This window comes from Coffea eugenioides, chromosome 2 (assembly GCF_003713205.1).
Source record: "Coffea eugenioides isolate CCC68of chromosome 2, Ceug_1.0, whole genome shotgun sequence".
Classification (NCBI taxonomy): domain Eukaryota; kingdom Viridiplantae; phylum Streptophyta; class Magnoliopsida; order Gentianales; family Rubiaceae; genus Coffea; species Coffea eugenioides.
Window position 1 is genome coordinate 23161531 of NC_040036.1, and position 15690 is coordinate 23177220.

At 37.8% G+C, this 15690-nt stretch overlaps 2 protein-coding genes across 3 annotated transcripts; both read left to right on the forward strand.

The window, feature by feature from the left end:
• The first annotated feature begins 2111 nt into the window (after positions 1-2111).
• LOC113761138 lies at positions 2112-6409 on the forward strand. Of its 2 annotated transcripts, none has more exons than XM_027303996.1 (2): positions 2112-2276; positions 3988-6409. In XM_027303996.1, exon 2 carries the CDS (start codon positions 4307-4309, stop codon positions 6236-6238), a length of 1932 nt encoding a protein of 643 aa, XP_027159797.1. In that variant the 5' UTR covers positions 2112-2276; positions 3988-4306; the 3' UTR covers positions 6239-6409. The 2 variants fall into 2 exon arrangements, with proteins under 2 accessions (XP_027159797.1, XP_027159798.1); XM_027303997.1 differs by lacking the exon at positions 2112-2276 and adding an exon at positions 2325-2499.
• A 1544-nt stretch (positions 6410-7953) lies between these two features.
• Positions 7954-10938, forward strand: LOC113761141 (mRNA decay activator protein ZFP36L2-like). The gene is made up of 3 exons (XM_027304000.1): positions 7954-8620; positions 9799-9855; positions 9969-10938. Exons 1-3 carry the CDS (start codon positions 8033-8035, stop codon positions 10341-10343), a joined length of 1020 nt encoding a protein of 339 aa, XP_027159801.1. The 5' UTR covers positions 7954-8032; the 3' UTR covers positions 10344-10938.
• The last annotated feature ends 4752 nt before the right edge of the window (positions 10939-15690 follow it).

Sequence of the window (15690 nt, forward strand, 5' to 3'; positions counted from 1 at the left end):
ACAACGCACTCTCGAAAGACAACACAAACTAGATCAGATGAGCGTAGGGATAGGAGCAGTAGTAGAGGCAGAGTAAATTATTATCGACTGTAAAAAAAAAACTAAAATTTTTGACAAGGAAAAGTTTGGGTTAGTTAAAATTGAAGCCACCTCTCCATCATCTCCGAGTTACTTGTCTTGATTATTTGGACTGTCCACTTTTCTCAAACAAAAAATTTCTATATTTTTTTATAAATATAATTTTTATTTATCTTTTTATCTTATCACATCAAATATTCTTTTTAATAAAAACTTTAAAGAATTACGTGTCATTTCATCTCATCTCAAGAAGTATATCAAATCATTACAATTCAAACAGGCTCGCTGGGGGGGGGGGCGGATGGGGTGGGGTTACGTTGTCGATTCCTAGGGTCTCAATTAGTCGTGGAATCTTCCGATTAGAGGATGACATATGCACAATGTGCGGCCTAGATTCCAACGTAATTTGAGTAATAATTGTTTTCAGATGCAGCGAATAGGGAGTGGAGCAGCCTCGTGTGAAGAGCGTGCGAGGAGGACAATTAATATTAAGGACACCAGAGGCGGACCCCACCCAACTACTTTTCCATGCCTTGTTGGCTACTTGCTACTTGATTGGAGAGCCGAGCCTGAAGCCCCACAAAAATTTGTCATAATATATTACGATCTTCGGTGATTTCGACGGAGTTTCTACTTTCGTCGAATTCTCTCCCCTTTTTTTAAAATTAAACTAGATTAAATTATAGAAATTCTATTATTGCGACAAAAAAAAAAAAGGAGCCTGAAGCCTCTTTATCAATTAAGCTTCGGCTGCATTTCTTGTTTGTTTGTTGGTTTTCTATTCACAACTCAAAAAAGTCAATGGTTTCCCTGGTTTCCATCAATGCATAATATTACTAGTTATTGAAAATCAATTCATTCAGGAAGATTTTTTTTTTCTTTTTTTGCAACTTGTGAGTCCGATAGCAAATGGCAAAAGGTCACAACCCTTCGATTAGCCTTTTAGCTAGGTTTCATTTTAGAGAAGGAAAGATGAGAAGAACAGAGCAGAATCATTAATTATCGAATGTACGCGTGATAGACATTTAAAAAAAAAATTAATTATATATTCACAAAAACGTCACTCGACACCCCTTAAAAAGTTCCCATCATTTGTCATGACATTATGAATACATGATGAAATAATCTAGTTATATACATTCTTTACTTTTAAATGTATAAATCTAACATAAGTCCTAATTGTATTTGATTTCACGACATTTTACAATCTAAAAGATGTGTACGTGTCGTTACCCTCTAACCAATACTAATGACTAAACTCAACCCTTCAATCCTTGAAAGCAGTGGCTGGAGACTAATTAGCGAAGCCTAGCTTTCCCTATGTCACAAATTTTGCTACCCTGAAAGAAAATGCTGGTAAGAAATTGTCAATCGACCCCAAGATCAGAACAGAAGCACATGCATACGAGAGCAGCTGTGGAATCAAAGCAAGCCAATTCCCACTGGGAGCCAAGCCAACTAGCCAAGAAGCCAGCAGTAGCAGTGCCATGCGTTTCGTTCAGTAGGCTAGGCCAGCTCAGCATATGTGATGCTACCAGATTTTTTTAAGCCGCCAAACTGCCTCTTCCCTTCTTTTCTTCTCTTTTCCTTCCTTTTCTTTTCTTTTCTTCGGTTAGGTGATAAGGGCGCGCCACGACAACTCCACCTCGGCCACTTATTTTCGTACCCCAGGTAATGTCACCCGAAAGCGACATTAGCCATTCAAAAGACAATATTGCCCTAACACCCCCTCTCTCCTCAAAAGAAAAATAAACAAATAACCTGGGCTAATACAGTCAACTCACATGGCACATCCCTTTCACTAAAAAGTATGCGACGTACCCGTGCAAAAATAACAGTTGTTGGACAGCTGACGCAAAGGGCAATTCTGTAAATCCATATAAACAGACCAAAATAGCTGCCCCATTAATCGATTTTAGGAGTGGCAATAAACAAATTTAAGCTCTATTAATCAAACCAAAATTGTTAACTAGTGCTATTAACTTTTTTTCTCTCATCTCTCTCTCTCTATCCTCTGCTTTTTACGTAGTTCAACTTGCTGCCCCCTCCCTCTCTCTCTCTATATTCATTTCTGCTGTTCTCTCTCTCTATTTTTTGTCTTCCTCTTTCTTTTCCCTCCGTCAAGATTGGTGGGCTAGGTCGGGTTCTCTTCAATGGCGTCACGGATTTGGCAACTTTATGCTCTTTTTTGTTAAAGGGTATTCGCTATTAACGGTTCCTTTCTTGTTTAATTCTTGTCTGAAATAGAAGTGTCTGATTTATTGCTCTGGACACTTGAGACTGGCTGCTGTTTCCGGAATCCTGAGTCATATGCAGTGCATTTATATATGCTTCCCGTTTTATGTTTTCATTTATTTGGCTATTTGATGCTATTTTCTTTCTTTTCTCAATTGTAGCCTGATACTAGACGTTAGCTAAAAGGTCAGTGTTTGTATTGACTTTGTACTACTAAATTTCCTAATTTGAAGCTGAATGGCTGTCTGGGCTTTCAGTAGCTGAGTGTTTGAGATAATTTATCCAGTGTTTTGATTTTGATTTTTATTTCATTTAAGTGATTATATTTTGGGTTTTAGCAAAGAGCAGATACCGAATAAGTATTGCTTGTCTCCTACAGTCCTAGACGAGTGGCTATAATCTTGGCATAGTATTGAAAAACTGCACCTTTTTTTTGACAATTAGTTCGATAGTTTGATTGCTGAAAGATCCTTCATAACCTTCTTGGTGTCCCGACTATCCTTTTTACGGTATCATGTACTGATTTGGATTTGATAGTCGTGGTATAGTATCCTCTTTACTTATGAATTTGTGTGTTTGCTGTTTTTTATGATGTGTGTGTGGCTTTGACAAACTAGGGAATTTGACTCTGTATATTTAGTTTTTATATTTACTACTTCATTTGTTGAGTACATATAAGTTAGTTGAACAATAACAGACTGATTTTACCTTCAAATGAAGATTGACATGTGGCTTGAAGAGGCAAGAATATGTAGGGCTTCATAAATTTGTTAGGCAATTGAATTTTTTTAATGCAGTGCTCCCCAATAATACGACATAATTGATTTGAAAAAAGTTTGCAAAATTTTGAATCAAGTATGGGAGTAGCTATGTTTCTAGCTATAGAAATTGTAGATTTTGTTCTTAGTTTTGGAAGTTGATTAACTGCAGATTTATAACCAATTGGTTAATTCAATGAAAAGAGAAGAAAGAAGGGACTTTATAGACAGTTGTTTTCACATGGACTTTGAAAGGGTTTGTAAAATTCAATCCTGATAAGAAAACTGACATTGTTATCTTCTATTGGGCTTTTTGGTAATGAGAATAGCATCAGGGAGGGGACCCTAGTCACTACAGATCCAAATATTGGCTGTATGGAGCAGTCCCTTATCAAGTAGGATGACCTCTTTGTCTCATTAATTGTTATTATGCTATCCTGTTGGGGAATTTCCCATCTCGCCTGACTTGAAAGCTATAATTGAAGTATGTCCCGACTTAAACGAAGGATTACAACTTATGGTTTATCTATTAGAGGGTTTGTTAAGTAGACCTGACTCTGGCTGTTGGTTTGTTGTTATCTCATTAATTGTTATGAATTTGCAAATACACATTCAAAATGTCTGCTGAGTCTTTAACATCAAGCCTCCAGCCAAGTGCTTCTTTGGCTTTCGTTTTTGGATAATTTACTTGTATGGATGTCCTCAATAACTACTGCTTTGGTATGGTTTGGTGTTGCTTTCCTTGTCTCTTCCTCCTCCATATGTCCTTTACTTTTATTGTTGTGGACCATTGGCTTAAGTGATCCGAGCTGTACACTATATTCTGTGTAGTCATGAACATTTGTTAGTGAAGTGGTACTCCCATTGTATGTTTAAGTAGCGAAGAATTGTTACATTGTATTTCCACTCTTTTCAGGTGATCAAAGCTTGAGGACTTCCTAGCAAGCAGTCCAAATGACATCCCTTTCCGTATCACTCCTGTCGTCATGGTGTCAAGGATACAAAAGCCATAACAAGTTAAGGAGGTTAAAGAAGTATATCTGGTAGTTGGAGTTGAGACTTTCTGTATAATGGATAGGTCCGATACGTCAGGTTTTGTGAGTGGTGGATGTAGCTTATTAGGGTTTCTTTTATTTGCTTTTGACTTGTTGATATACAGAGATTCCTGTTAGTATTTTTTAATATCCTCGTGCTAGTTGGTCATCTTGATTGTTGATAGCATAAAAGCAGTAGTAATGGATTCCCAAAAGCCTGCATTGTTGTTCTCTTCACCTGTTGAGCTCAAGCAAAGTAATTTCAACGACACTGCCTTGCGATTGGATTGTTTTGGTTATGGAGGAAGTAAAAACACTGGATTTGGGAGAAATCACAACAATGCTGGTAGCTGGGTTAATCATACAAATGCACCAGATGATGGATGCAGGTTGGTGCTTGGACTGGGGCCAACACCCAGTGCATACTCGGATAACTATGAGGTTGGGGGTAACAAAAAGAAAGGAATTACAGCTATGGTGAGACAAGGGCTATCATCTGATGGGGACTCAATTCTCAAACTAGGCCTATCAGGGGGCATTGATGAACCTTCCAATTTGCTTGACCACTCAGTTTCAACACAGAGTACTTTGAACACACCTCATCATTCTGTTGGGAATAGAATCTTAATTCCTGTTGTTGATGAAGGTTCGACATCAGCTAAGAGATCAGGTGGCTATCTGACTACTTTTTTCATTGAACCAAGAATTGAGAACAACAAAACTTTGGCGGAAGAACTATTAGAAGCTGATGCAAAATCACATTGTCATAATTCTCAGCTAAGCTCTGAACCTTCTGTTATCTCTGATTATTCAAGGAGCACCGTCTCTGGGTCTATAACATCTGTAGATCATAAGACCAGCAATCCCAGAAGATGCAAATTTGATGGGTGTACGAAAGGAGCTCGAGGAGCAACTGGTCTTTGTATTGGCCATGGAGGTGGGCAGAGGTGCCAAAAGCCAGGATGTAACAAAGGTGCTGAAAGCCGGACAGCCTACTGTAAGGCCCATGGCGGAGGGAGGAGGTGCCAGCAACTGGGATGCACTAAAAGTGCTGAGGGAAAGACCGACTTCTGCATAGCCCATGGAGGTGGGAGACGCTGTGGCTATCCAGGAGGGTGTACCAAAGCAGCACGAGGAAAGTCAGGACTTTGCATCAGGCATGGTGGAGGAAAGAGATGCAAGGTTGAAGGTTGCAAGCGTAGCGCTGAAGGGCAGATTGGTTTGTGTATCTCTCATGGTGGTGGGCGCCGCTGCCAATTCCAAGATTGCAATAAAGGAGCCCAAGGTAGCACTTCACTCTGCAAAGCGCATGGGGGTGGAAAGCGATGCATATTTGCTGGGTGTACCAAAGGAGCTGAGGGCAGCACACCTCTGTGCAAAGGACATGGCGGTGGTAAACGCTGCCTCTTTGATGGGGGAGGGATATGCCCAAAAAGTGTTCATGGAGGCACAAACTTTTGTGTCGCACATGGTGGTGGAAAGAGGTGTTCTGCTCCGGGCTGTACCAAGAGTGCACGTGGCCGCACTGATTGCTGTGTTCGCCATGGAGGAGGGAAGCGTTGCAAGTTCGAAAACTGTGGAAAGAGTGCTCAAGGTAGCACTGACTTCTGCAAGGCCCACGGTGGTGGAAAGAGGTGCAACTGGGGAGGGGGAAAATGTGAGAAGTTTGCTAGGGGAAAGAGTGGGCTATGTGCGGCACACAGTAGTTTGGTTCAGGGACAGGAGGCAAGCAAAGGTAGTATGATTGGACCAGGTCTCTTCCATGGACTTGTCTCTGCTACATCTGGAATGAGAAGTACCGTTGACAAGACATACTCTTCATGCGGAGGGAGCATGATATCAGAATCTGCTGACTCTCTGGAGATGCCAGCAAAAAGGCAACATCTCATACCTCCAGAGGTGTTGGTTCCTTTGTCGATGAAGGCCTCATCATCTTACTCGACACCATTGAGTACCGAAAAGGAGGAAGAAAGGAATAATGGAGTTGGAATTGGCGGCGGCGGCAGCAGCAGCAGCAGCAAGAACCACCTTGGAAACGGCCTTGGTTTCGTTGTTCCAGAGGGGAGGGTCCATGGTGGTGGTCTGATGTCGTTACTTGGGGGTAACTTGAGGAATGGAATCAACGAGCGTTGACGCTCTTCTGGCAGACTTTTCAGTTGCTAGTAGTATTATTCTTGTGTTGATAATCAGATCATCCTCTAATGGTGGGAACTGTGTATGTAAAGAGCCCGATATCGTGGGTTGTATTCAAGTAAAAATTATTATGACTGTTCAATAAGACCATCATTTGTTTACGTACCCGAATGAATCCTGTTGTTCCGCGTTTTTGTCCTCAAAGCTTTTACCAGGACGGCAGCATAATCTTTACTTATAAATGCTTCCGCGGATGCTATCAATTCAGGGTTGTTTCATTATCATTCCTACTTTAATTTTACTAGTAGACTTTATTTTCAACTTTACCCTTATCAAAATCACTTATTACTTTACTACCTAAACATGAGTTACTCAAGTAATTATCCGTATTTATTTTTTACCATAACTATCTGAACACATCTTGACAAAATAATTGCCTTTAAACATTATAACTATCAAAATAACCATCACTTGATGGAGCAAAAAAAGATTAAAATACCACAATTTACTTTAATAATAAAAATCTTATGCAAAATTAATTTGCAAAAAAAGTATTTTTGAATTGCACACACATTGCTTGTGCCTCTAGCACTGGGTGCTTCTAGTGCCCTTTGTTCTTCCTTTTGTGTCTTTTAGGCTATTTCTGGTGTACCTTTTTTTTTTTTTTAATTTAAAAAGTTGGGTGATTTGTCACCGCGATCTTTTTTCTCCTTTTTTAAGTTCATACAACAGGTAACTCCAAACTCGGGAGAGTTAAGAGGCTATGGTACAATTTGCTGCTAAACTATGAATATAACTACAGCATTGCAGACCTAGAAAATTTTGGGCCAATTATTAATCTGTTAGGGTGGTTTTCTTGATTAAATAAATTAATTACATCAAAGAATTTATCCCTTTATTATGTATCTCAAGTTTGAGGATAAATAGTATGCGTAGTCTAATCTTTACTTGGTTAAACTTCCTCAAGGATAATAATATGAGAAATTTCGTGTAATTTAATTAGACACAAATTGAAATTGGGGTAGTCTAATCCTGATGTAATTCTAACTCAAGTACGTAATTCCATCTTTATCATATATTAAAAAGAAGAGATAATTGCAGATTTTTATTTTTTATTTTTTGGGTTAATTTTTGTAGTACTTGTACTCAATATCGTTAAGTGTGTTTGGATAGAGTATTATTTGAAATAATTACTGTAACACTTTTTGTGATGTAATGTATGTGAGATAAAAAGTATGAATTGAAAAATGTGTTTATAATGCAAGCGAAATATTATTTAAGATAATTTAGTAATCCAAACACACTAGCGCTTATTTTTTACTTGTTTCAAATTCTTATTACCCCGCGCTTCCGACCTATATATGCAGATACGTACGTGAAAAGTGAAAACCGAAGCTTATTCGGGGAGGGGAAAACAAAAAATTATCGAGCATATGATCGTCTCTTCTTTATCAACGAGGTGTTTGGTTCAAATTTGCGCATTGCGAATTCCTGTTAGATCTTCCTGAATTTGAGCACGATTTTTGAAGCTCTCGCTTTTTGTCATTCACAGATAGCAAGGTTTGAAATATTAGCGGCAGCGAGCGCAATGAAAAATTTAATTAAAAAGTAGTATATATTGAAAAAAAAAAAAAGCATCGAATGTCATCGAAAATTTGCTACTGTCCATCAAGTTACTGCTGAGTTTATGCATTTCTTACTGAAATTTTGTCAAAGGCGTTCGAATTTAGTTCCGAATTCACAAATTTTATGAATTCGATTTTTTTTTTCTGATGATTTTGGCAGATACTCTTCATGGAGAATCTTTACGGCGGCGCCGGCAATAGCAGCAGTACCAGAACTCCGAAACTCAATTCCATAAACGGCAACGTTTCTCCACTAAATCTCAATACGCCGAACTTCAACGGCCGCGGTAGTTATCAGCATCACCATCTCCGTCAATCGAAGAGTCCAGTCTTCGATCCGTACGCATCTTCGGATAGTGGCTCAGCTTCTCCCAATCTGGATTCTCCGCTGATTCGCTACCTTCGCTCGAGCTCCAGCAGTAGCGGCGGAAAATTATTATCACCGTTGGCTTCGATTGAGAACTTCGATACTCCGGCGTCGAGATCATCGCCAGTATTCAAGACGCCGTTGAATATCGAGGAGGACGTGCTTGTAATGGACGGCATTCTCGTCGACTCTAGCAACATAAAGACTCCTAAAGGCGGTGGCGTCGCGAGGATGAGGTCACCGCTTGCACCATTGGATTCCGATGGGAGGCAACCGTCATCATTGTCCTCATCGCTATCGTCGGGAGGGAGCGAGAACAGCTTTTACAAGACTGAGAAGTGTCGATCGTCCGAGGACTCCAATGCTGGCCGCTTTGGCACTAAATGCCAGGTACTAGCTTCTTTCCCGTAGCATGATCGTTATGGTCGGATCGGACGATTGTTCTTGATCTTGCAAAAATATTTCTACAGTTGAGATTAGTTTAGCATATTGACCCTGTCGAAGTCAAATACACTGGATTCTCATGTTGTACTCTGATTTTTTTTCTTCTTTGTGTTAGATAGGACTTTTTAGTTAAAATATCCCCTTCGCAACTCAGAAGTAGAAAAATATCTTGAAAGGCATAAAAGTTTGAATTAAGCAAGTTTAAAACGTGAAACTTGATATGCAAGTTCTGATTTTCTCAGTTGTTTATGGACTAAAACAGTAGAAATGGGGAAAAAAAAAAGAACAGTAGAAATAAAGTAATATTAGGCAGGTGAATTTTTATTAGAGCTTCGGAAAAAAAAAGAAGAAATGGTAAATTTTGTGCATGTATTTTTCCTTTCTGATTTAGCCTGTCAGCAGCACATTGGTGTAGTGGCATCTCCATTCAACTTATGGCTAAATAGGGTTGATGGGCAATTAAGAACGGTTGATGCTGACATTTCAACATTGAAGTTCCTCTTGTGAACAAATCGTATTTTTAATTAGCTCCTCTTAAAGTTTGTCTACATAGTAGCTTAGTCCTCACGCTGGAGTCCATGATTCATGGCAAAATATCAATGGAACAAGTCTTATGTCACTCGTGCCATTTTCTTGTGGTTTTATTGTGCAATATACTAAATTAGTATGGATATTTTTATATATAAGATTATCATGGAAGATGCATTAAAACAACATAGATTGCTTGCCTTTGCTATTGATCGATTCTTACTCTTTTGTCCTCTATAATTTTACCAAAGATGAAATGAACTGGAAGTTTCCTAAAGGCAAATGTGTCTCGGTCTTAGCAGGATAACCCAGACAAGCCCCAATAGTTTTAAGAGTCGTACAATTGGCTAGACTTGCCTATCTTTTACCTGTTGCAGTACATGGGCCATTTGATGGGCCACCTTGTTAAGTATCTCTTTCATCTTTGAAAATTGAAACCATCGAAACGACTTGACATCTTATTCCAAAAGTTGGCATAAGACCTTTACTTTTAATGGATCAGTACACCTTCGAGCTTTCGTCAGCTGTAAAAGTTGATGACCCAATTATATGTTCCTTTACTAAATCGCGTAGCTTCTGCCAATCCATAATTACAGTTTGCACACGGAAAAGAAGAGCTGCGTTCAAGTCGTATCAGCAAGAACAAATTGGAGGTATACATTGGTTGTTAAGGATCTACTACTTATCTTCTTTGTTAGACCCGACGTGGACTATTAAAATTGGAATAAGCGTTCATCTGTTATTTTTCCTGTCTGATTCTGCACAGGCACAATTCTGCAAGACTTACAGTTCAGGGTCATGCGCATATGGCACAAAGTGCCGTTTTGTACATGATCAGATCAAGGCAGCTGTACCATCAATGGAACCATCTCCTACATCAAAAGTTTTGCCTACACCAAGAAGAGCAATTTCACCAATTACACTCCAAAACAAGGCTGACTTTGGCGAGAAGAATACCTTCACTGCCTTCTCAACCGATGATTGGTCTCCCCTGGATGACGGCATTGGGGTTACCTTACCTTCTGGTTCGAGTGAGAAAACTCCCTCAAAGGAAGATGTCAACGCCCACATACAGGCAGCTCTCTATGGCCCTTCCCCAAGGAAGAGGTTACCAGTGTTCACTGAGTTTTGCCCCGACTAGATGTGTCTTTTTTTTTTAAGCTTTCTCCCGGTGACATGACTCCAGATTTGCCCTTTGTCTACAAAAACGCATATTATCCTGTTGCTGACTCGTAACTGTACAGAAAGGCAAGTTGCATTTACTGTCATTGATGTTGAAGAATCTTATACCTATTAGATAGAAACGGAATTGAATTGACAGAGTGAATAAAAAATATCAATAGCGAAGTAACCGTTCGCATCCTGGCTTGTAATCGGTATTCTGGAATAAACCTGAAATCTCTTGTACTCCTGTCTTGTGTGCTTATTTCTGAATGTGCTCTGCCAGTAGTTTGACTTTCGGGGTAATTCCCCTGTGCAATTAGAGGATAGACAATGAGTCAATTTTTGGTCAGATTGATCTCAAGGGCATGTATGTTAGAGAATTTTGAATTTCCAGCAGCTATATTTACACCCTATGCAAGAGGATTTTTTTTTTTTATCAGATTGATCTCAAGGGCATGTATGTAAAGAGAATTTTGAGTTTCCAGCAGCTATATGTTGAATTAGTTTGTAATTTTACATGGCAATGGCAATTGCTCAAATGAATATTTGAAGGTTGCTGGGCTATAATTAGTTGTAGGACTTGCTAAAGATTCTTGATGTATTTCCCAAGTTACAGAGAGTATCATCATTCCCTAAATCTTTTATTCCCCATCTATGCACAGGCCAGCCCAGCGTACCGTTGAAAAGAAGAATGGAAAAATGCAAATCTGGATATGCCTATGTTTCCATCTGTCAGATTTGCAGATTTTGTTTGTATTCTGATCGTTCCAGGCAATTTAGACATGGTTCCGAGACTTTCGACTAGTTGTTTATACTAGTTATTAAATAGTTCCAGGTCCCTGATTGGCGGAGATTTTCTCTTTGTTTCACCAAAACAGTAGTATTACTCCCCTTCCCACCAGCATTATCATAATTAACTTTGACATTGAAATTAAATCACTCTCGTTGATCAGTCATTAGATGGAAGTTCACGTGCATTTGGCATTGAGAAAAAAAAAAAAGAAAAAGTGAAAGCAAAATGCTCATTCACTTTGTCTTCATGATCATATACATGTAGCGCAATCGTGCATGAAAGAGGACCACTCCATGGCCATTTTCATTCAGATTATGAAGCTTCTAAGATTGTGCTACACAAAGGTTGAGATGATGGGAAGCACCATTCTTATGAGTCAGGCTGTAAGGATAATGATTGATTTATATCCACCATAAGTAGGCAGTCATCCCCCAAGAAAGTAGAGTCCAGACCCTCCAAGTCCCAAGAGCAGACCTGTTCAAGTACTTCATCATCAATCTCTTAAATCTAACAAACTCTCAACTAGGATATTTTGCTTATACTCAGGTGGACGCATGTTTTATGCTATTTGAGAAATTAAGAAAAAAAAATCAGGGATGAGATTATTTAATTTATCGTTAATTATGCAGAACAACATTGGCAGATGATATGACCAATAAATGTATGTTTTTCAAAATAAGCAGACATAGAGAGTGTACATAATCATGAGTGATATATAGTAAGACCGTGTATTCCGAAGTTATTCACTCTTCTGCAAGAAAATTGGTAAATAAATTATGCAAATTAAAAAAAAAAAAATTTTGGGTCGCAGGCCTAGGCTATAATTCGCCAATGAATACGATCAATAAGGGGTTTGAAATTTTGTTAGTCAAATTTGTAATTTTACTAACCTCATGTTTTTTAACCCCTAAGGGAGACAAAATGAATAGATCATGGGCCCAACCCAAATGATTGGGATTTGGGGTGCAAAATTGTTAGTTAAAGTCTGTTTAGATTGAAGATTATTTTTAAAAAATAAAAAAATATTATAGAACTTATTTTTGAGATATAAAAAGGTGGTTAAGAAACGTATTTATAATGCAAAAAAAAAAAATTTTAACAAAAAATCTCAATCCAAACAATGACTATCAAGTCTTACAAGCTAGCCTACTTAATACTTTGTTAACATTTCTCACAAGAATATTAAAATCGTTATCCGCCACGATTAGGAAGGAAGCATCTAGGGGTGGGCACGGGTCGGGTACCCGCCCCTAATAAGTTTTGGCTGACTCGACCCTAAAAAATCGGATTAGCCATTTTGCGACTCTAACCCGCTCCTAATATTTTCGGGTACCCGCTAAACCCGAAGAAAAGGGGCCGGTCATAGGGTACCCGCTCCAAAAAAAAAATTCCAATAAAAAATATTTTTCACTTGATATCAACATATTTTTCAATAAAAAAATGCTTTCTAATTAACATTGGTAGAGATATTATAATCAAAATCCATACGTCATCATTCTCACACATTTCATCCAATAATCAAACCGATCTCATAAATTTAGTACATATTAGAATTATAATATCTAATAGATAAAATGAAATTTTATGATAATTTTGAGTACATCACCATTCTCACGCATTTCATCCTTTTATAACATAACAAACACAAGGATAATAAGTATTTGGCAACTTTTCCAACTTCCTTAAGGATGTTATGGTACAAGACTGCATCCAAAATGAGTCGATTGTGGAATCAAGTCCGGAAAAGAATTGAACAGAGCTAATAATTTTTGAAGTATAATCAAAATAATCTTGAAAAATTTTCACCAACTTTCTTACATCTTTGGAATAAACCTTATTGCATTAAAGGTGATGAAAAAGAAAAATAAATTTCTTGCACTAAAATAAAGGAGACAAATTTAAGAGACACAATTGCAATAAAACAAATAAATAAATGAAAGACACAAATGTTTTAATTATCTAGCTAATAGAAAATTGGAGCTCCAAACACAAATTTTTGATTAAATTGATGAAAAAATTGCAAGAAAGATCGATGGAAGTAGAATAAAAATGAAAAAGGATGAAAATGATGGACAATTTTTATGATAGAGTTTCACTAATTTTTCTTTGTTTTGTTCATTTTAGTTCAGGTTTCACCAAGAATATTCGTTTTTTTAAGACAATATGAGGAGAGGCGGATCATATGAGATTAGAATATGAGGTTGTGAACCACTTTACTTACACTTAGGATTAAAAATTATAAAAATTATATGATGAACCCTTATTTTTTTAATATTTATATAATATACCCTGCGGGTCGGGTACCCGCGAGTTTTTATTTTACTGATCCGTATCCGTATCCGTTTTTACGGGTACCTGATCCGCATCTGCCCCGCTAAGAAAAATCGGATTGGATATCCTATTTTTCGGATCGGATCGGATATTTTGCCCACCCCTAGAAGCATCCTTGCCCTTCTCCCAAATAGTTGCCCCTGGCCGGCTTTTGCGGCCGTCCCTCGCGGATGAGTAGGCCTGTCAACGGGCCGGGGTCCGAGTCCAAATTAATAAATCGGGACCCGAACCCGTCATACTGTATTAGTTCCGGACTCGACTCAAATACCCGACGAGTCTCCTAATCTTTCTACCAGACCCGCACCCGACGGGTCCCGGATCCGGGACCGGCCTATCCGGAAAAAAGGCCCATCAAAAACCTGTTTTTACTACAACTTCAGCACCTGACTTCAACACACCGCATGCAAAAAAACAACGTAACTCGGCCTCGCATTCCACAGAGAGAGAGAGAGAGATGGAAATGCTATGAAAAAAACTCCTTGGGATGAAAACACAAAATTGCCAATTAGTTCTTCGAGAGAAAGACGTGCCAGTCAGTTCATTGCATCATTTGGTGCCTGATCAATACCTTTCCCTTTCCAATTGACTAGTTAAATTTTTGCACGATTAAGTTGAGTTCTTTCTGTTGATTTTACCTCGATATTCTACATCCAGCACATTAAAACTTCAACAGGATGAAATTGCAAAATCTGAAATTGAAGAGACGAAGAAACTCGCAACTATCACTTTACTGCCGAAGCCTATTTTAAACATAATGGAGGAGATTAGCCGTGAAAGACCTAACAAGCATCTCAAATGACACTGCTACAAAGTATGGTGAAATCCCTAGCAAGTCCAACCAATTACCATCCACAGCTGGTAAGCAAAAAACAAAAGAGAAAAGAGAGCGAGGGGAAAAAGAGATGTGCGGCGGTGGGTATTAGGGTTGGAAAATTTTGGGAATGAAAGAAGTAGAAATGTAGTATTGATATGAAAAATTATGATAGATTAGTATATATTTTTTAATTATTAATTAATTAAAACGGGTTCGAGTCGAATACGGGTCGGAACGGTATATTTCGTATTCGACTCATAAATTTGTTAGATAAAATGGGTCCGAATCGCGGATCAATATACATATCCGTACCCGGGAAATGTTGACGGGTCCGGTTCGGGTCCGGGTCCAAACCCGGACTGTTGACCGCCTATGGATGAGCCAATTGTTGCTTTCTTTTTTTTTTTTTTAAAAGCCAAATGTTGCTTTCTATCCCAAACTGTTCATACAGTTTCAGTTTTTCAAGGATTCACGATGTCAATTATTTCGGTTCCTAATCTTTGACATTTCGTTTAATGTAGTTCCCTATTTGCCACAACTAATCAATTCAATCCCCAATCTTAATAAAATTCAGCTACTACATAACTTTTAATGCAAAATTTCAAACCTAACAGATCTCGTGACCGTGCACTATGTTTCCTTAGATTTCGGAAATTTTCCTTATTAGTTTCTTATATTAAAAACTATACAATATGGTTCCTCACATGTATAAAATGTACTATTTTGATCTCCACACCTACTTTAGTGATTTTTGGGGGTGTTTTTGGTACTAACAAGTTTTGGCACAAAATTTGGCCCGAATGAGCTATCGACCAAAATTGTATGTTTGTTATTACGTGAGGGACCATTTTGTATCGTTATTTGATGATTTTTTTTTTTCAATGGTGCATGTGGTATGGTTGGCTAGGTTACGCTAAGCGTCATATATTAGCTATATTTTGTTATAAGAGATAATTTTAAAAACCTCCTCAAAGTTTTTGATAATAGCACTTAGCACCTCCTAAAGTTAAAAAAAAAAAATCACTTGGCTCTCTTATTATCAAATGTTTGTGATATCTGAAGCTAAATTCAAAATATATTAGTACAATACTCATTTTAGGAAAAAAAAAATAATTTCTTTCTAACATTACCCTTTTGTTGCCTTACTATTTTACAAAATTATAATTATATTAATAAAAAATTAAAAACAAAGATAAAAAGCATGAAGACGTAATGTAGGACAAAATATAGCAGTCAGAACCAAAAGTAGCATGCTTTTTTAAAGTACAAATATATACTAAAAGCTTTTTTAAGGTATTTTCAAACTATAAATTTGTTTTCATTAGGATTTATCTATTTTGTGCTCTAAAATCAAGTAAAATTAGAAAATAGGATAGATGTTATTTT